Raw genomic sequence first — 22,340 nt, 5'->3', positions numbered from 1 at the left:
ATCACACCCATATATAAGAAATAATGTAGATAAAATAAACTGAACGTTTATTTAAAAGGTAAAACTCAATTGTAACAAGTAAATAAAGGGTACCTGTAGCCTTACACATCTTTTTTTTGCAAACGGATGCACTTCTGTTTCAAAACTTCAGTCTCATTCGCTTAAAAGTAGCTAGAACAGGACAGTGAGACAAACTGATTCTGGACCAAACCATTCAGTATACGAGAAGGGGGAGTGGGGGAGTGTTACGCATAGGATTATTATTAATAATAATAATAATAATAATAATAATAATAATAATAATAATAATAATAATAATAATAATAATAATAATAACAGTGTTTTAATCCGGCGTTTATTAGTGTATGAAACTGGTTGTGAAAATATGCACAGTATTTGTGTATTTACACTGAACAAAAATATAAATGCAACATGTAAAGTGTTGGTCCCATGTTTCATGAGCTGAAATAAAGATCCCAGAAATTTTCCATACACACAAAAAGCTTATTTCTCTCAAATTTTGTGCACAAATTTGTTTACATCCCTGTTAGTGAGCCTTTCTCCTTTGCCAAGATAATCCATCCACCTGACAGGTGTGGATAATCAAGAAGCTGATTAAACAGCATGATCATTACACAGGTGCACCTTGTGCTGGGGACAATTAAAGGCCACTCTAAAGTGTGCAGTTTTGTCACACGACACGATGCCACAGATGTCTCAAGTTTTGAGGGAGTGTGCAATTGGCATGCTGACTGCAGGAATATCTACCAGAGCTGTTGCCATAAGCCACCTCCAACATCGTTTTAGAGAATTTGGCAGTACGTCCAACCGGCCTCACAACTGCAGACAATGTGTAACCACGCCAGCCCAGGACCTCCACATCCGGCTTCTTCACTGGCGGGATCGTCTGAGACAAGCCACTCGGACAGCTGATGAAACTGTGGGTTTGCACAACTGAAGAATTTCTGCACAAACTGTCAGAGGGGAAGCTTACCTGTGTGCTCGTCGTCCTCATCAGGGTCTTGACCAGTTCGGCGTCGTAACTGACTTCAGTGGGCAAATGCTCACCTTCGATGACCACTGGCACGCTGGAGAAGTGTGCTCTTCGTGAAGTGTGGTCTTCATGTGGGCGAGTGGTTTGCTGATGTCAGCGTGAACAGAGTGCCCCATGGTGGAGGTGGGGTTATGGTATGGGCAGGCATAAGCTATGGACAATGAACACAATTGCATTTTATCGATGGCAATTTGAATGCAAAGAGATACCGTGACGAGATCCAGAGGGCCATTGTCATGCCATTCATCCGCCACCATCACCTCATGTTTCAGCATGATAATGCACGGCCCCATGTCGCAAGGATCTGTACACAATTCCTGGAAACTGAATACGTCCCAGTTCTTCCATGACCTGCATACTCACCATGCCACCCATTGAGCATGTTTGGGATGCTCTGGATAGAAGTGTACGACAGAGTGTTCCAGTTCCCGCCAATATCCAACAACTATCCACAGCAATTGAAGAGGAGTGGGACGACATTCCACAGGCCACAATCAACAGCCTGATCAACTCTATGCGAAGAAGATGTGTCCCACTGCATGAGGCAAATGGAGGTCACACTAGTTACTGACTGGTTTTCTGATCCACGCCCCTACCTTTTTTTTAAAGGTATCTGTGACCAGCAGATGCATATCTATATTCCCTGTCATGTGAAATCCATAGATTTCCTTATATGAACTGTAACTCAGTAAAATCTTTGAAATTGTTGCATGTTGTGTTTATATTTTTGTTCAGTGTTTTTATCTTTAATATTAATAGCTGTAAGTTTAGTTGCTTTACAGTAATACCTCAATACCTGATTGTCTACATTTGTAATCAATTGGTACACTTGTTAGCCCTTTCAAATACCGTAACTACTATTGATAAACTGCAGTTCTGTTGAGTGTATGGGGAAGCAGGGACTGCAGGCGGCATGGTAATAGCATGGTAATAGCAACCCCTTGCTTCTAAATGTAGCACAACACCACAGAATGTAATGGATGTCCTCCTAGTGGCTGATGAGTTAATAACACTGTCATCAGCATTAGACACATACTTACCTCTCAACTGCAGTTTGCTCTTTAGCTCAATGATAGAACAGCATGGTTCAATTCAGTTCAATCGGCAGATTTGTCAATTCATTACAATGTGACAGGGAATTTTTTTTTTTAAATGTAACTGTATCAAACAGGGGGTTTAGTTCAAGATGCTTAAAGAAATAGAGAACAAATGAGTGATTTTGTTATGAGAGAATAAATAAGAGTTTAGTTTTTGCATCAAAAACAGATTGTGTTAAAGTAAAAATTGCACAGTGTCTTAACATGCAGAAAATATCCTGAAGTTTGAGAGTCACTAAAGGTTTTGAAGTGAGCTCCACACCAAGATTGACAGTGTGACACTTAATGGGCACATATGTGTAAGATTCATTAACTGGGGAAGAACCACTGACATGTGTTCTTTCTTTTTTTCTGTCAGACAAACCCCAAAACAGCATCATTGTGATACCACTGATCAAACTGGTAGCATTTACAAGACAATCAAGTATGTTCCAAGCTGTGGGCTCTTATTAGGTACGAGCTGTAGGGAGGCAGACAGGGATCAGTGTCTGCTGCCTGTTCTGTTGACAGGACTTAATAGAAGGAGAGGAATTGGAGGCTGAAAATCTAAAGGGTTGAAAAACAATTGACATATAATACTGACTGAAAATAGCAACTGATGTTCCAACCTACAGTAAATTACATTTTGATAGACGATGAGTATATTATGTTCAGTATTGTGGGTTCTCTGACTAGGGTTTTCAATATTACTAAAAATATTACAATTAGTTTTTTTTCTGAAAAATAGTGGTATAACAAAGAGGAGACAAGGCTTATTTAATCAATGAAGGAAAAACATTCATAATCTAGTCACCGCTACAAATACGACTTCAAAATATTAAGAGAGCTGGTGTGTCAGACATTCATAGGCTTTGGTACTGCATTTGATTAATACATAATCAAAATCTTTTTAAATTTCAAGTTTTTTTTTTTTTTTTAACCACACTAAGCACTTTGTGTTACTCTTTAGAATCTTAAAACCTTTGCCTCAGTATTTATGGTGTGTGTTTACAACATCATAGTACAATGTAGTAAAACATAAGAAACCTATTAAAAAAAAGTACATCTACACAAACTCTAGTTCTAACAATAATTATTCTGTATAAACATGTACTTGTAACAATAAAGTACATAATAGCAGGGGCACTTGAAAAAGAAACTGCACTTTTCAAACATGGAATTACTAAAGCAAAGGCTTTTACAAAAGATAACATTTTAGTTGCATTAAAGATTATTTTAAAGGTGGTCCACACGCATTTTGATTAACTGCTGAAATATACCAGTAGTTTAATTATGAGCCACTCAACTATACTTATTGACTTAAGCATCCTTAGAGGAAACTTGATTAGGTGATCTCCACATGTGTCATGATCTGAAAGATGATGGATTGTTTATATAGGTTTCCAGCAAAAACCAAACGTCCAGAGAGAGTGTCTGATTATTTGCAGATATTGCAGTCAATAAAGTTATTGCAGAACTGCAGTCACTAGAACATCTGAAAAAAATTAATTAAAAAAATCATATTTCGATATTTTTTTGGTAAATGTTCAAATCAATCCAGTCTGCAGTAAACATTTTAAAAAGCATTAAACATTGTTCGGAATAACAAGCTACAGGACATATAGTCTCAAACAATTTGGGCAGTTTAAAAAAATGTGAAAAACCACAAACAAAGAAATGTCTGTAATTTCTAATTGTTCTATTGAAAGATATAAATTAAAGTAGAGATTCAGCTTTATAATAAAACAACTAATTATTACATAACAAGCATAAAATTAAAAAATAACTCTTAAAAAGTAATTTCATACTTTGACAAAGGGCAATCAACATATTTTGTATGAAACCCATGTGTTGCTAATTATTGGCATTTATCATGATTAAAAATTAACACTTCATGATAATTATAGAATAAATAAACATCTAATCAACAAGTGCTGAAAAATAGTACAGCAACGATCTCAAAATAGCAGTGATACAACTAAACAAAAAAGGAGAAACTACCAAAAAAATTGGCTATTATTGGCACAAACATGAGAACAAGAACTACTGCAAATAGCTCCAGGTATGGAAGACCAAGGAATATTTCTGCATAATCTGGAAGAATTGTTTCAACAGCCTGGCAAAATCCATGGATTACTGCAAAAGATTTGACCTGAGAATTTAGAGAAGATGGTCAAGATATTCATGAGTAAAACATTAATTGTTACCTAAACAAGATGAATGTCCATTGGCGAAAACCAAGACACAAAAGAAAGTGATTGTTTTCCATGGTATACTTGAAGAAGCCTGATGATTTCTTAAACCAAATGTTATGATCAGACAAATCCAAAATATAACTTTTTTTTCACCAAGAAAGCAACAATATGTTTGGAGGATTAGAGAAGAATTAAAGGAAAGTTCATCATGCCCAATGTTAAACATGGTGGGGATTTTGTGATGGTATGGGCTTGTTTTTCTTCCTCAGGCACTGGTGACCTTTGTATTGTAGAAGGATCAATGAATGCTGCAAAATATCAAGAAACCCAGACAGTCCAGGAATTGCCATCTGTGTCCATGTGGCAGGAGTTAACAAGCCCAGATGCCATAATGTCCGGTTTTAAGTGAAACGCATAAGAAATACCAACCTTACTTTAATATTTTCTTTGACATACCATATAACGGGACATTTTGGAGTGGAATTTGTTTTGGCTTTATTGGCGGTTTGGATTGGATCGTCAATTATACTTCCACCAATCAGAGTGTGGCATATAGTGTGCGATCCCGCCCTCTGGAAATGTGAAAGGGAATGTGGGAATATAAACGACTATGGAGGATACATGAATAAATAACTAGATGTTAAAAATATACAAATAAAAATATATTGGACATGTATGTAGATTTTTTTTTATTTTTTATTTTTTTTACATTAACCAACTGTCGACAGCAAAATGAAATGTAATATACCCCTGCATACATAAATGCAGTCAATTTAAAAATGAAAGCAAAAAATAAATAAAACGCATAACTGGTATATATTATTATTTAAACAATTATTTATTGAATAAAGTTGATAAGCTTTTTAAAAAACTTTTATGTTTTTTTTTTTTTTTTTTGGGGGGGGGGGGGGGGTAATTTTAACACAGTGGCGTTCTATGAACAGCATGGCTTTAAAAAGCTAGTAAATAACCAAACCTGTGCTTCAATATGAAGTTGACCCTCAAAAAATAATCCAACAAATACTGTTATCAAAGTTTCAAAGTTTGGTAGCTCGGGACACATTTACTCCAAATTGCCTGTCGTATCTGTAGCCACCAATTCTGAAAGTCAGCAGGAGCTGTGCTTATAGGATATGAGGGACATAGCTTTTTTGCAACTCACTGAATAAAAACATAAAAAAATCAAATAAAATGTTTTTTTTTTTTTTCAAGACTGTACTGCTGTAGTGTGAGGAATGTGGGCACTATAGTACATCACATTCTCACAGGAATGAAGAGAGAATTTGGAGTTTCTAAACTGCGTGTAAACCAAGCCAGTGATTGTTTTTGTGAGATATCATGATGTGTGGCTATCCTTGAGAAAAAAAAAGGCCTGATGTTAAATATGTTGTGAAAAAGAGCATTGCTACAATTAACACTAACAGTGTAAAAAAGAGATGTACAGCTCTGTGTGAAACAGGCAGTGAAAATTAAAATCCAATCTGCTACAACATTTTTAAGGACATTGTGGAAAGGTTGTTTGAGCTTTGCGAACAGCTCATTGAAGTTAAAACTAAAAATTATTTTAAACTGGCTTAAAAGTTAGAGCATCCAACAGTGCACACCTGCTTCCTTTTTTTTTTTTTTTTTTTTTTACCAAACTCATTAAAGATCTCCTGCAGCTTCAGAAAAGTCAGTTTCGATTTTTGACACTGTTGAACTGCTCAAGACATTCAGTATGACAGTGCACTGTCTGAGAAACCAGACTTTATTTAATGCTCAGTTTCTGGAAGTGCCAGAATGAGAGTGTTCATCAAAAGATCTGCTCAGCTGTAATTGAGCATCATTGGCACAAATTTGATTTAAAAATGCTGTTTTGTACTCACTTTTAGAAAAGCTCACTGGCAACGTTGTTGTAATGGAGGACTATATTTTGCAGAGTGTTTTGCTTATGTGGAAGGAGATGTATAAAAAATGAAAAACTAAATAAATACAGTTAAAATAAATAAAACCAATAACTAATTGTGCTGTAACACTGAAGTATAAAAACAATAAGACCCTCCACATCGGGCATTACTAGGCATTCAGGCCCCATTACCCAAACGGTCCATAGTGCACACATACAGTATATTATAATGTGAGATGTACTCTTCTTTGATTATGTGAGGCAAGGTATTACACAGACATAAATAAAACCTGTTTAGAATATTTCTTATATATACGTATATATATATATATATATATATATATATATATATATATATATATATATGTGTGTGTGTGTGTGTGTGTGTGTGTGTGTGTGTGTGTGTGTGTGTGTATATATATATATATATATATATATATATATATATATATATTTTTTTTTTTTTCCTTTTTCTGAATGTATTTTTCAGTGAGGCCACAAGTAAAAAAAACATGGATTGGGAACCCCTACCTGAAGTATATTTGAATGCTGTTCTGAGTAATAGTCTGTGAATAAATTGGTTCATCAATTTGTTGTTTCTATCTTTGTGCATGCAACTGGGTACCCTGTTGCTCAAACACAACACAGGCAAACTTTTTTCTTGTTACCAGCACAATTTTCATACAGTTACAACACAGGAAGCCAAAAAAACAACGACAGTATTTATTAGCAATTTATACAACAATTTCACGATACAATAATGTGGGACAGTTTTTCCCTTTTTATACCCCTTATAAAAAAGTAGTAAGTTGAAGTACGCTATAAATGTACCAATATTGTATATTTGTATTATACTTGAGCATAGTGTACTTAAGAGTTAGCATACTTTAAGTATGTTACAATACTATGTAGATACTGTTTTTTATACTGTCTTTGAACTTATACAGAGTATACTTATTAAGTGTAGTATACTTTTTTTATTAGTTTTATATTGTGTCTAAAAAGTAATCGTGAATGTAAATGTGAATCTAATTTGTTTTAATACTAAAGTACCAAAATAAATGCTCAAATATAGGTTAATATTGGAAAGTGCCAGTTTACCCAACAATGTTTCCGACCTTGAGAGGGGACCAATAGCTGCATCATTTAATGCTAGAACACCCTATGCTGTTGGCCACCCTATAGCAAAATGTATTACAAGTCCTGTTGGGGAGATGATTGCTTTGGATTTGATGCCGTACACAACAGTGGAAAACAATGGGTTCTGCCAATTACTTGAGGTACTGCAACCCTGATACTAACTTCTCTCACATGCAAGGCAGTGCCACATATATACAGTATTGTCAAGGAACAGGTTAAACAGACCCTTAAAGCTGCTGAGGAAGGTGTTTTGCACTGCACAAGTGACATTTTAACAAGTAAGTAATAATGTTGCGTACCTATCACTTACAGAGCATTGGACTATGAGGAGGGGAGGGGAGGCTGCTGGGCATTCCTATTGCCGTGCATCAGCTCTCCTTAATATGAAACTCTTCAAAATCGAATCACACTGTCTTTAACATTCTACAGAAACTCCAGAGCATGCTGAACCAGTGGCAGATAGAGACTGGTGGCAAGCTATCCGTGGAATGCTTTGTCACAGACAATGCTGCAAATATGGTAAGAGCAATAACTGATGGTGGTTAGTTCCATATCAGATGCATGGCACATTCATTGCTCCTTGTGGTTACCAGGGTCGCTAAAAAAGTGCCATGCTGTTGGGACTGTCATTGCCATTGCAAGAAAAATCATAACATTTGGACACCGGTCTTACAAAATTACAACCTGTACACTGTTTGGTGCTGAACATCTCCAAAAGGTGGAATTCCACCTATCAAATGCTTAAGAGAGTGGTGGAGCAAAAGAGGGCTTTACTTATTTTGGGTATGGACGCAGACTTGGGGTCCTCGCTAACCCACCACCAGTGTAACTTGGCAGCTGCCATTGTTGACATACTGAGTTATTTTGAGGAAACCACACATACCCTCTGCGATGACTGCACATATCTCTCTCTCTTCAGTGATTCCATGCATTCAGGCTCTACGCACAGCTCTGCTAAAGCTCAAAAGGGAGAGGCAGGGAGACTGACGTGTGCACTGGAAACATTGTTAAATAAGCATTTTGAGGTAGTCTTTCACTCTACTAATCCCTATTTCTTGGCTATTCTTTTGGACCCCAGGTTCAAAACACTTCCAGAGTCACTGCTTGAAAATCGAGGTACGAGGGTCTGAGGGATGACCTAGTCAAGGAGGTACATCATGTAATGGTGCAGATGTATGGTGGTGGTCCAGCAGCTGCTGCTGCAGGTAGTGCATCAGCAGCAGGGGAGGGGGGTGCTACTGTGGATGGCATCAGCAGCAGCAACAGTGGTGACAGTTACCTTGACAATAACAGTGATACTAGCTCTAAAAGCCACTTTTGGGATGCAATGCTTAACCTTGCTAGAAAAATTCCTTGCAAAAGAATCATCAGTCAGACTGCTCAGTTGTCTGAAGCGCATCTCATGTATTTCTACCTGCCACAGGCTGAAGATGAACCACTATCAGGCACCTTACTGGGCTAGGAAGGCACAATCCTGGCCTGCACTGGCACGTGTTGCATTTAAGTATTTAACCTGTCCGCCAACAAGAGTGTCTTCAAAGAGGATTTTCAGTACAGCTGGGGATGCTGTCTCACCACATCGATCGAGGTTGCATCCCACTCATGTGTAGGATCTTGTCTTTACAAAGCTCAACTTGCGTCAGTTTAAGAACCAGTGACAGATACATTTTACTGGACAGTAGACACACATGTAACAGGTGTTAAATAGCTGTGCATTAAAAGTCACATTGTGGTGAGGGGTTCTCGCTGACCGGCCCGGCAAGTTAACTTCTAAGAGTGTATTTTACTTAAAGTGTTTTGTGTCAGTGATCTACATGATTTACAGATTGACATGAGGGAGAGCACATAATTGTTTAAAGAGGAGTTGTATGTGTGCAAGCACAAAAAAATATATAATATAAAAAAATGAAGTAATCCAGAAAGTAGAGAAAAGGAAAACCAAATATTCTGTGATTTCCCCCGTCAGTCCATACATAATTTTTCCCATCCAAACCTGTGGTGTGTGTGTATATACAGTAGCCTCCAGGATTACTCATACCCCAATTCAGTGTGCATTATTTTATTTTATTTTATTTTATTTTTTGCATAAATAAATGAAAACATTAAACATTGTAAGACTATCAGTGTTATATATCGTAAAAACATTTCTGTCTAAAGTTATTGCATTTTAATGTTTAGGGTGTGAATAATTTAGAACCTCCAGTTTTTATAAAAACATGCAAAGATGTCAGGCAAATATATTTTTGCAAATTAAAACACTGAATGTCTGGAAATAGTCATGTTTTCATTAATTTATGCAACAAATACTGAATGTACACTGATTTATTTTGCTAAAACCCATTATAGTCTGGGTATGAATAATTCTGGAGGGTACTGTATATGTTTGGACTGATTAGGTTTACATTATAAACAGTAGGAAAAGTAGCAAGTTAAAATGAATAACCTTTTGTCGTTTTCTTTTACAGGCACATTGATGGCAGCCATAAGCTGGTGTCATGGCGCTTCATTTTTCATGGATGTGTTGATGGCTTTAGCAGACTCATCATCTATCTTAAATGTTGTACAAACAATCCTTCACAGACTGTCTTTATTTAGAGGAGGAGTAGTACGATTTGGGCTACCTTACAGAGTCAGGGGAGATTTAGGGTAGAGAATATAGAAGTTGCCCGCTTCATGACAGCAAGGAGAAATTCAAATAGAGTTTGTTTTATAGCAGGAAGAAATGTCCACAATCAGTGGATCAATCGTTCATGGGCAGAGTATTAATTTACTATTACAAAGAATTATTCAGCTGGATGGAAACTTACTACTGAAAGATGCCCTTGAACATAATCCAACATATGTCTCCCAGTATTAAAAAAAAAAGAAGAACATTTTACATATCAACAATATGGCTAGGCATTTTTAGTTTAGGTTTAATTTAACAATTCCTATTTTGGAACTATGCTGTGCTGACTGTTACATTTGTATTCAAACAAACCAAACTATCTCAAACTAATCTAGCCATACCACCTTAAATGTCATGACAGTGAAGGCAATTTTCACTAGCATATAAACCCAGCGTGATTGAGCGAAAGAAAGCAAGAGAGAAAGAGGGGGGGTAGTTAAAATACTGAAATGGACTGGCCACTGAACACATTTTAAAAAGAATAACAGTGTCAGTCTTGGAACAAAAGCTGTCCCTAAATATTAAGAAAGCACCTGTCCGACACTGTGTGAGAACATAAAAAGGAGAAAAATATATATATATATATATATATATATATATATATATATATATATATATATATATATATTTTTTTTTTTTTTTTAAACAAATGATCACTGACATCTGAAAACTGTTTGCAGACTGACCTGGAAAGAGCATTTCTGTTTACCTGTAGCACTAGGGTATCTGCACTAAAATGTAACGTTGTACTGTCAATAGGGGTGTAGTACTGCGACAGCTGTACACCAGCTTTACAATACATGCAACACGATACCCTTGCCTACAATACACTTGAACAAGTACATCCAGTGTGGAGCTGAACTCCAACACAATATTTGTAACGTAATGAAATTGTCCAATAATAGTTCGAATTTTAGTTCTGTGATTCACAGTGCTTTCTTTTTTAAAACATGTTTAGTGGCCAGTCCGTTTCAGTATTTAAACATACTTTAGGTTATACAGCATCTCCTTCTGGCACATGTAACATTGTGCTTTTTTTTTAAATGGAACACTTTTTGAACAGTATTGCCTTTTCCCTGTTTAAAGAAATCCAAATCATTATATAAAAAGAAAAACATACTTGCAGTCTGAGAATTGAATTCAATTCAAAGTTCAGGGTTCAGAGTTCAGAGTGAAATCATGCCTGTCCAAATCCTGGACAACTGAGGATGCCAAAGTCCATGTTCTTCTTAAAATCCACATAGGAATTCAATATTGGGAGTTTCAGAATGTTGCAGCAGCTGTTCGCCTCTGGAAACTTTGACACAGATCCCTCAGTGTTTATCTCATGCAGAAAAGCAATGCTTGGTGGTGGCTGAAAACCAAGCGGTGGTTTCTTGTCAGCTCCAGTAATAAAAGACAGGATTTGCTTGAATGACACAGTAGTTGACGCTTCTAAAATAAAATAAACAAGGTTAAAGTCCCTGTAGCAGCAATAAGTCAAACAACTTCAATCCAGCAGAATTTAGCTAGGTGTAATCATTCTTACATTTTATCTTGCTATAACTTACAAAGATTTTTTTATTTATTTTTTGTATTTAATAAATGTAAATATAAACTTTTTCAAAAACAGCTATGAATGGTTTACTACATTTATAGTACTTGTCAGTACTATTGAAGGTTTGATCAAAAACATTCTGTGGCCTGGCTTGTGTCTCAGCTACTCAAAAGCTGATGGCAAAATACAAACCCAAACTTACGATAACTTATTATCCTGTCAGCATTTGTTATCACAGCAGAAAGAAAAAAAAAAATATGCAGCACTCAAATTCAAAAAAATAAAATTACCTTCCACATCCAGGAGGAAATCTCTCCAATAACCAACTGTTCATTCATCATCTTTTCTTCTATTACTTCTCGATTCACTGAATGACATTACAAACAGTTGGGATAAGGCATTTCTCACAAGTACAGGATGAGCAATAATGGCATCCAGCACTCCAAGGGATTTTACGCCTTCGTTAACCCTGTATTAAAAATAGTTTTAAAAAGAAAAGAAAAGCACAACATCACTAACATCATTAATGCTAGTAGGTGGTTTAAACACCACCTTCTCAGGATCACATGACATTTATATAAAATAAAAATAATTAACAATTCTCAATCACCTATTTTTTCTAAACCAAATCAGGAGATTCATCCAATAGTTCCCTTTCCAGTGAAGTCTATGTACGTCCTAACACATACTAATCAATACAGTGTTGGACAATCAACTGCCTGACCTCTAGACTCTTCACAAGGTGTAAGCTGCCTGCAGGATATTACAGTTTTTGACTGTCACATCCTGCAGACTTTCTAGTGTTGCTGCATTCTCCATCTGAAACGAAAGAATTTCGTCCTGAACAAAGCCCTTATTATGTGTGCTATCATAGTATTTTGGTATAGTTTTTTTTTTTTTTGCACCAAAAGTCAAAAACAAACCTCCTATTTCAGGATCACTGATGTCTCTGATGGATGGATTGGAATGTTGAAGATCACAGGCAGTAAAGTCACACTACTTCTTCGAAACGAATTTAGGAGCTGGCCCACCGTGGACTAAAGACACACCCATCACTCTTCCAGCAAGGAAGTATTCATCTTCCCTCATTGCTATAACGAAGACAAAGAACAAGAAGGAAGAAAACAATTCCTATTAACCAATTACATATTAATTAAAATATGCTTTATTTCATTGACTGCATTATTTGTTTTCCCTTGAAGGTTTCTTCATTATGGTTTGTGACTCATAAAAGAGGTGTTTCCTTTGAAAATCCAAATGCAAGATCTCGTTTGAAAGGATTTCAACATAAACAAAGGCATTCACTTTAAATAACTGCAATGTAAAAAATAAATAAATAAAAAAATTAAATCAATTCAACATTACTCAGGGCTTATTTCACATATGGATTAGCAGCAATTCTAGCTTACCTTACCTAAATTAACACTGGATTAGTGCTAAGCAATACAATGAAACCACATGATAGAGTAAGCCACATAACTGTATTAAGCCCTATCTTCCTGTAAGTTTTTGAAAAGCACTACAAAAATGCTAATTACCTTGAGAGTCACAGGTCAAGTTCTTGGAATTGTCGGAGCTCTCAAATAGTTTGTTGTTCTTCAGACATTGCATTGTTAGGTTTAGGGATTCTCTAGTTGGGCCTCCTTGATCAACAGCATCTTCTGATTTTCCCACCAAATCCATGAACGTGACTGATATTTTGCTGGTAGATCTGTAAATTTTGCGTCTAAATCCTGGAATGGCACCATCCCAAACGTTTCGTCTGTCTGTGTTGAACTTGGATCTTCATCAATGTGCAATGCCAGATTTTCAAAAAACTTCTTTAAGTGTCAATTCATCTCTAAAAGACATAATATTATAAACCAATCAACTTGTGTTTACCACATTAGGACAAACATATTCAACACACAATAGCAGTCAACATTTGATGCTAATCATAGACACATACTATATCAAAGGGAAATAATGTTTGAGCATACTATATAAGCAATAAGATGTAAACATAACATGTATAACATCAGTCCAGATTACTGAGCTGGTAAAAAGGCCCACAACAAAACCAAAGGCCCAGTTAAAACCAAGCAGGCTGTAATAACTGGATAAGGCCTGATATGAAAGGTGTTGCTGCTTTCCCACTTAAATCTTGACATTTTTATTTATTGTTCAGCTGTTTTTTTGTTTTGTTTTGTTTTGTTTTTATACTGTATCATGTAGCTAAAATTAAATATCTTTCAACCTAAGCTCTTTGAATTTATTAAAAAAATGTTTAAAAAAAAAAAAAAAAAAAAAAAAATCAATTTTATACCTCTAACCTGTGGTCCAAACATTGGCAGTTCAAAACCTTTTAAAAATATTTTTCCAATAACAGACTCTCAAAAGTGGAAGATAGGTTTTAGATACCAGTTGAGAGAGGGAGTTGTGAGGGGAATTAGGAGAATTCAAATCCAGAGAGGGAAGGGATAAGACGTGTTGTGTGAACAGTATCTGAAAAACAGGCAGATTTGTTTAATTAACAAATCAGTATTTTAGGATCAATGGGCTTTGGAATTTGAAGGAAAGAGCTGATCAATGGCTAGCGGAATACAGCATTAACTATATTGTTTTTAATTTCTTAGACACACAATCTGGTCATTGTGGCTGACCATTACCATCAATTAAATAATTGGAATAAAAAAAACATACCCATTTTGTAGGGGAGAAGAATAATGCTCTGCAAATACCTCCACATCACTTGAATCAAGTTCAATGCAATGAGAAAGCTGTGCTGTGTAATTCCTGCAAAATACGAATTAACAGAATAAATTATTTTACATTGTAACATTTGGTAGAAATTAAATAATAAACAAGTGAAGTTTTATGTTATTTCTAACAAAAGCTCACAGTTCTCACATATCAGTAAATACTAGTCAGGCTTAACAAGTATTTTGTATTTAAGAGAACATTAAATATGACACATGTCAATAAATATAATCCAAAAGGGAAGTTGTCACACACACACACACACACACACACACACACACACATACACAATCTTTATTATAAAGCGTAAGTTGTACCAAATTATCCACTGACATGTTCGAAATGTATTCATAACTGAAGAAATTCTTACATTAGTCAATAGGCCTTTTTTCCATTATTGGCTTCCAAAACCATTAACACTATGGGAGAAAGACATTAATAATTACTTTCTAATGCAAGTCTGGCTGCAAAGTTCCAAAGTTATGTATTAAAAACACAATGTTAAAAATTAAGGAAACCAGAAAGGATCCACGTTAAATAATTCGCCCTGTGCTACATCTTTCAAAATTAAACAAAACAAAAAACATACCTGTAGTAATCTGTTGTTTCTTGCTCAAAAGCACTCTTTCCAATGTTGGGACACTGTCACCTTCTTTAATGGTTCTCCCTGTGGCTGGACTTTTGTTTGCATCAGTACCAGTCTCTGCCCTGGATGACTGATGTAACAATGGCATAATGGGGAATGTATCACCCTGGTACTGGATTTATATTTCAAAGGCATGGTCAGATAAAGAATTTGACATCAAATTATAATTGACAGAGTTTGATTCTGTGACTGAAGTGCTTGAAGTGCTAACTTTTGATAACTGTGTTTTTTAACATTTCCAATGTGTTTTTGTTTCAGATTAAATGTGTTACAAGAATGCGCTTCCAAATTACTTAAATAAAAAAATCTAATTTTTTTATCATTTACAAACATTTCCAGCAGCTCAAGTGTATATCTTTGTGATGCAATTACATGGTTCAAAGGAAACATAAACAAAACAGATTTTTCATTATGTTCTTACTCTTATGCATTTTTTACATAAAAGTAATCAGAGTCTGTACTTAAGGTGGCAGTTTGTGTGGCATTATCATCATACCACTGGCTCATTTTATAGTAATGTCTGTAGCAAAGTGTTTCAATTTCATTAGTGTTTATTTTAAATCTTGATAGTTAAACTAAAAAGAAAACTGATACAATTCTCATCTCACTTGCAGTATACTTGCTTTATTTAATAGATTCCTACTTATAAGGGAACTTTAAGTATACTAATTGTATTTTATATAATTTAGTTTACTCTACTTGAAGTATTACTATTTAGTACATTAGTATGTTTCAAGAGCACTTTAGGTATACTGGTAATATATGTGTAGTTAACTTGAAGTTTACTTGAAGTAGTATTTTATACCTAAGTATATTCAAATAATACTTTAACTATACTAATAGTGTTCTCTAAGATGCTCTTTTGTAGACTTAAAATGTACTTGTAAAACATATGAGTATACTTACAGTACACTAGTATACTTAGTATACTAACAACCAAAATAGTTTAACAAAGTATACTTTGTTTGAAAATAAGTATACGTTTATTTACTTAGGTCTCTACTTAAAAGTATACTAAGAAGTGTACTACTTTTTTATAAGGGGCAAGCTGTAACAAGAGATAGCTGTGTGCTGGCCCTTTTTTAAAATTTACAACATGTGAGCCATCTAACACTAAAACAGTAATTATTATTATTATTATTATTATTATTATTATTATTATTATTATTATTATTATTATTATTAATAATAATAATAATAATAAAGCAACAGAACATGAAAATATTGCTGTTGCTGAGCTAAAGTGACTAAACAGATCTGCTACTCTCTCTCCAGTATAAGCAGGCCCAATTAACACCTATCCCACACACCTGCCACACACCTTCTGCGATCGATGCAACTGACAGTACATTATTTACTGGCCATTCAAAAGAATCACCAATAAATACATTTATTTAGTGTGTTGCTATTTTACATGAATTGTCTATTTATTTATGAGATGCATTTGTATATAAAACGGATGTATCCAAAAAAGCAAATTTTATGTGTGCTATTGTAAAATTCTTCTTTGTTACGTCTGTAAAAAAACAAACAAAAAAAAAAAAAAAACATGTTTCTTGTTCAAAGGCAATAAAATTAAAACCATTACAACATAGAGCAGTACCCATCATAGATTCATTAAGGACATTCTTCTGAACAAAATGATACTGTATTTGTCGCCAGCAGTGTGCTGTTCTATAATAATAACAATAAAGTTAAGCAAAAGCTGAAATTCTTAAGAATCTTTTTGTTTTTAAAAGATTTCAAGATCTCAGTTTGGAAGTGATGTCTTTATCATTGACCCTGTTTCTCTCTGTCTTTGCTTTTGAAAAATGTATACATGAATGGGTTGTAATCTGTGGAATCCCTTTGTGCCTATATCTTCCTATTGTGTAAACAATAATACATTTGTATTTGTACAGAAGAAAAAACTGTGCCTCAGCTTATTGGAAATGCTGTTATTGTGTTTGAAGTATACTGAGATAAAACATTCCAGAAAGCTTTATGACTGTGAGTCATCCTTTAATTAACCGCCTTCAGCTACTAATTGTATAACTGTGCTGGTGTGAGTGACAGTGATTAAAATATAACTTTAGATTTTCATTACATGAGAGTAGTTGTTATTTACTTCATGCTAATACTCAAATTTTCCAAGATAAAATGAGATAGTAGCAGTGGGGACCAACCAAGACGTAGCTTCATTGTTATATATGAGCCTTCAGTGCTTTTCCTCTGCAAGGTAACATTTATTTTCTAATAGCCCAGTGTTAATGATTGAAGTGTAATGCTGGCTCCAGGGATCTGCGGCCTCCCTGGTGCACCAGCACACACAACGGCAGCGATGCTGGCTCCAGGGATCAACCAAAGTGCAGCCCCCCTAATGCCGTCGCATGGCAAACATTGGGCTCATCCGGTAAAGGCATTCTGCTCGGAGTGCAGGATGCGCCCTATAGCTTGGAGATCACCAGTTCAGATCCAAGCTATGCCACTGCCAACCATGGATGGGACTTCCCAGAGGGCGGTGCACAATTGACTAAGTGCTGCCTGGGCAGGGTAGGGGCAAAAGACTGAGGACTTCCTTCTGATTTTCTTCGGTCTTCCTCCACAGCTTCTTCAGTTGCCTCCTTACTGTAACCAGGCATTCAATCTCCAGCTGCCATCTGGACTTTAGTTATTCGTTGCTTTCTGTCTTCTACTCCAAACCTCCCACACCCATATGCATAGACGGTATCCCTGAACTTATCCAGCTTATTTTCCACTTTTAAACTTAACTTCTCCAACAATAAGCAGATATCCATGTCAACTGTGAGGCAAGCCATTTTCTCAGGCTCTTGACCACTTAACCTTTGCTTTGTGCTTACTTAAGTTCCTTTCTCTCCTAGGCAACTTCATTGGACTTGGCTTACCAGGATCATTGGTTTCATCACTAGCTGTGCTCCTATTGGAACTACTCCCATCTATAATAAGGGTGTTGATATCCTGCGAATTGTGCCATGCATCCTGTCTCTGGATTTCATGACCAGCTTCATAAGAAGTGCTGATCAATGCGAGGCCCTTGCCCCTTCTCCCTCAAGCATCTTTTATTTTCCTATAAGTATAACAACATATCTAGCATGGGATACATTTTTGTGTAACATGAATAGAAAACATAAGTGGAATCATATGCTGTGACAAGGATGGCTTGGTGCTGATATCAGACCAGGAAGAGACAGACACAATACAGCGGGTTGAAGTGCTGATGCGCTGACTTAATAACAAATAAACAGTTTGCACAAAACAAAACGTCCCAAAACAAAAAGGCATGCTGGCCAAAATAGGCAATTGCAATTCCTCTGAACACCTAGCCAAGACAGTCGGGCTCAGGCGTATTCTACACAAGTGATTTGACTGGGAAGGTATTTAACTCTTGCTTGACAACCTAAAACAACAGTACACAACAAACTTTTAAAGAATAACAACAAATAAAAAATACGCACACAGGGCGGGATGTACCCCTCCACACATGCTTACCGGGACTAGTTGTCTGAATGTGTCTTTGTTTACGTTCCAAAACAGAGGTGCACTGCTGAAATTCAGGATGGGACTTTGTTTCAGTAGTTAAAACAATACTGCCACCCATACGTGTTTTGTAACAACTTTAAAATGTCTGAAATAATTTCAAATTTCCATTGTTCATGGTAAGTAGTTTTTATTTCCCTTAGTAGTATTAGTATTAGTCCAAAACTTTGATACAATAATATTCCCTTGTGCAGAAAAATCAAGTTCAACGAAAGTTATCCTTTTGATTTTGATTATTTTACAATATTTGAAACTGACATGTCATTTCATTTGCAGTTAGTGAAGTCACAGTATTACATGGTGTTTACAATAAATACCAGCAAATGTGTATGGCTAATTGTACTGTAAAAGAAGTACGCTTTTCCAGCATAAAATAAGTCTATTTTAAGACAGCAATGTATGCAGTACTACGAGCGCACTGTTCCTGTACTGGAAAGCTCTGCATAATTAAATGCATTTTAAAATTTTAAAATTTTAAAACAAATACAAAATATTATAAATGTTCTTCTTGGGTGTATTTGTCAATGAAATACATTTAAATATCACATCATTAGTGCAAGTTTACAGTAATGCTTGCTTTTTTGTAGTTTCCATACAGTATCCAATTATGTTTGGGATTTTTAAAGGTCATATCACTCTTTAAGTCCCTCACCACCCTTGCTGATAGCTTATACTGTATGCAGCAAATATGATTGATGGAATTCCGAGAATATACTCATAGAATAATGTTTTGTTTCATTATAGTTTGATATGTTAGTATAGCCTTAAGTCATCACTGAGCTGTGGTCTTATGTAAATATAATGCGTATCTTCATAAAAAAAAAATGCTAAACAGAATTCTCAAGGGGTGCTATTTTATGAAAACTATGCCTCGTCGAAATAAATATTTATTGCCATCACTTGAAATGCTCCCTCATATTATCATTTGGGCTTGAAGATGAATAATTACCAGCAACTTCTATCACAATGGGTGTTTGTTAAAATATATCTGTCTTTTTATAATCAGGTCACTGAAGGTACACCATAGAACAGCAGCAGGAAGATCAAGAGCAATGCAAGTGCCAGATGATCTTATTACTTTAAGTTATCCTCACAGTGCTTGTCGCTAAAGCAACCTTTGCTTATTGAGTATTAGTATTCAGAGGCTGTTCATGGTGGTATTACATAGGGCATTAATTGAGACTTAAGCTTCCGCAGCCTAAAATGAACCTTGTCAAATGCTGCTGTTAAAGAGAAATTAAGTTGTCAATTTACCTGAGTCAATGGAATTGATGGGGATTTGTTGCAGTTGTGTATTTCACAAGCAGTCTTGGTATTGACCTCCGATAAATGTTATGAGCAGTTTTAATCAGTCACAACTGCCAAAATGATATCCTCTCTGTAGACCAAAGACAAGTGCTGTTCCTGTGCTTTTTTTTGTTTTGGCTTACAATACAGAAATATTATTTATTCAAGACCATTTACACAAGCTAAACAGTCCTGCTTATTGCATGCATTGTAATTTTCTTTTTTTTTTTAAATGAGTCAGTTACAAAACCCTCACTGATTGCAATTCATCATGCATACAATAAACGATATTGCTCATTAGCAATGCAGGACAATATATATATATTAACCATACATAAAACCTTATTAGCTATCTCTAAGTAAGATTTATAGGGAATTTAACCTCCAATACCAATTAATACTGAAACAGTGTATTAATGTGAATGGAATTTTTTTATTTTCTTTTGTATTGCCCAATACTTTTTTATTGAATTCATAAAAATGTAATAATAGGACAGTGTATAATTGTTAAACACATACTGTATTACTGTATTGAATGTTTATTACTCAAAATAGATATGGAAAAACACAATTCCCACAGTGTAATATATTTATGTTGTTAATTTAAATCAACAACTGTATTGTCAAAGCTCTTTTCTCCAAAAAGGAGGTATATATTATATATTTATATATATATTATATATATATATATATATATATATATATATATATATATATATATATATATATATATATATATATCAAAAGATACTTACCACTATTTTAACACATTTAATTTTTGAAAAAAAATGAGGTATATAAATGATGGACATTGACAAAATGTTTTTGGTTTATTTTTAACCACTCGATCATTCATCCTTGACCATGACACGCTTTAGTGACTATGACTGAAGCATATGCACTTAATCACCTAATTAGTGAGACAGTTGATTGGACACTGAATATGGAGTGATTTCAGCTGTTGAATTGCAAGCTAGAATAAAGGCAATAAAGAAAATCACAGAAAAAAAACAATATGCCACGTCTGTCAAGAGAGCAGCACCTTCGTGCAATCGGCATGTTGGAGGCTGGACTAGGGCCGCGCACTGTGGCTTACCGTCTTGGGTGCTCACAGCCAGCAAACCTGGCGAGACAGTATAACCAGACACACTCTATCAATGACAGGCCACGAACTGGGAGACCAAGAGTCACAACACCTGTCCAAGATCGACAGATCGTTTTGCAGTATCTTCGTGATGTCAATTGTTAATCTGCACAATAAAAAGTCACTGCACCTGCTCTAAACAGAGTTTGTCATTTTTCACTCACATCTAGAGAATTTTATCCAAATATAACTGATAAGTTTCTTTTGATATAAGAGTGTGGCAAAGTGCCCCGCCCCTGGGCTATTTATTTGTGTTGTATGTTGTGTGTAGTGCGTTAATGTTGGTGTATTGTAGTTGGTACACAAGATATAATATGGGTTATGAACACAAGTGTTTTAAATTGTATATTTGTTTTTAGGCACAGGGATTGCACAGCACTTCACGTGCAGATAAAATTAATAATATGTGAGCATTGGGAATTATACTTTATTAATTCATGTGCAGTTGTACCGAGACACCAATTGAATGATTGATTAGCAATCGAGTCTCGGTACAGCTACATAAAAGCTTCATGTTTTCACTCACTCAGGGTTGTGTGTTCGGTGAGTGGAGAACAGGCGTGGATAGGAGAAAGTAAAAAAGTAAAGTAACTTAAATTCAAGCACATGATTGCTATTTCATGCTGGAAGGACTAGCACAATACTTGTGTGTTTGTTCGGACTCGCTGTGTTTTGTTTGTCTTTTCGTCTGCTGTTGTTTTAGTGTTAATACGTTTTGTTTGTCTATTTATTTTGACCTCAAATGTCGTGTCCTGTGTTTTGTTTGTCTTTCAAACCTTTTATTTACAGTTCTGTTCATTTATTAAATGCTGAGCGCAAGCAAGCGCTCAGCTTCACCAAAACTCCACCTCTCTGTTTATTTTGTATTGGTTCCTGTTTCTGATCTGATGTAACCCATTGCAGCTGTCTTTCTTGCAAAGAGATATGTTTCTTTTGATGCTCAGTATATTGTGACAATGCCTCTTCTTGTCAGGTTAGGTCCAGGACCTTGACACTGTTTTATGTGGGTTCACCAATAAACAAGTCCTAGTCACCAAGACTTTATTTTACTTTTTATTAAACACAAAATAAAGCAAACAAAACAAAAGCCTACCTCCACTTGGAGACCTAGACTAAACACAAGTTTTCTTTATTAAAGGGTTGGGATGGATAAACCATTTTCCCCTTTTAATTAATTAGGTTAGGCAAAGCCTTCACTGGTTTTCTTTTAACTAAACCAGACAACTAAGCTGTTTACCAGTCACACGCACTCACACACACACATATATTTTTCAGGTATAAAAACTTATAAACTTATTGGGTCAAATGCAACAAACTTGTAGAGTTAGCATGGAGCTGCTTGCTAAGTTGTGTATTAGCTAGTACAGTACTATCTCAGGATCATCCCCAGCTGCGTACTAAGTTAGTTCCAATTGCATCGAAAAAAAAAGCA

General features: G+C 35.4%; 1 protein-coding gene across 1 annotated transcript; it reads right to left on the bottom strand.

The window, feature by feature from the left end:
• Positions 1–9,292: 9,292 nt before the first annotated feature.
• On the bottom strand, positions 9,293–17,738 carry LOC121313929 (G2/M phase-specific E3 ubiquitin-protein ligase-like). The gene is made up of 4 exons (XM_041246706.1): positions 17,623–17,738; positions 13,094–13,338; positions 12,556–12,646; positions 9,293–11,481 (listed from the first exon to the last, which is right to left on the bottom strand). Exons 1-4 carry the CDS (start codon positions 17,736–17,738, stop codon positions 11,196–11,198), a joined length of 738 nt encoding a protein of 245 aa, XP_041102640.1. The 3' UTR covers positions 9,293–11,195.
• Positions 17,739–22,340: the final 4,602 nt, after the last annotated feature.

This window comes from Polyodon spathula, chromosome 4, assembly GCF_017654505.1.
Source record: "Polyodon spathula isolate WHYD16114869_AA chromosome 4, ASM1765450v1, whole genome shotgun sequence".
Lineage (NCBI taxonomy): Eukaryota > Metazoa > Chordata > Actinopteri > Acipenseriformes > Polyodontidae > Polyodon > Polyodon spathula.
The sequence above is the reverse complement of the archived record's forward strand: the minus strand, read 5'-3'. Positions and strand labels throughout refer to the sequence as shown.

Coding starts and splice junctions, on each gene's coding strand:
- LOC121313929 (XM_041246706.1), bottom strand. CDS start 17,738: ATGGCTTGCCTCACAGTTGACATGGATATCTGCTTATTGTTGGAGAAG. Junction 12,647..13,093: donor CTTGACCTGTGACTCTCAAG/GTAATTAGCATT, acceptor TCTTCGTTATAG/CAATGAGGGAAGATGAATAC. Junction 11,482..12,555: donor CCTAAATTCGTTTCGAAGAA/GTAGTGTGACTT, acceptor TTGCTGCTACAG/GGACTTTAACCTTGTTTATT.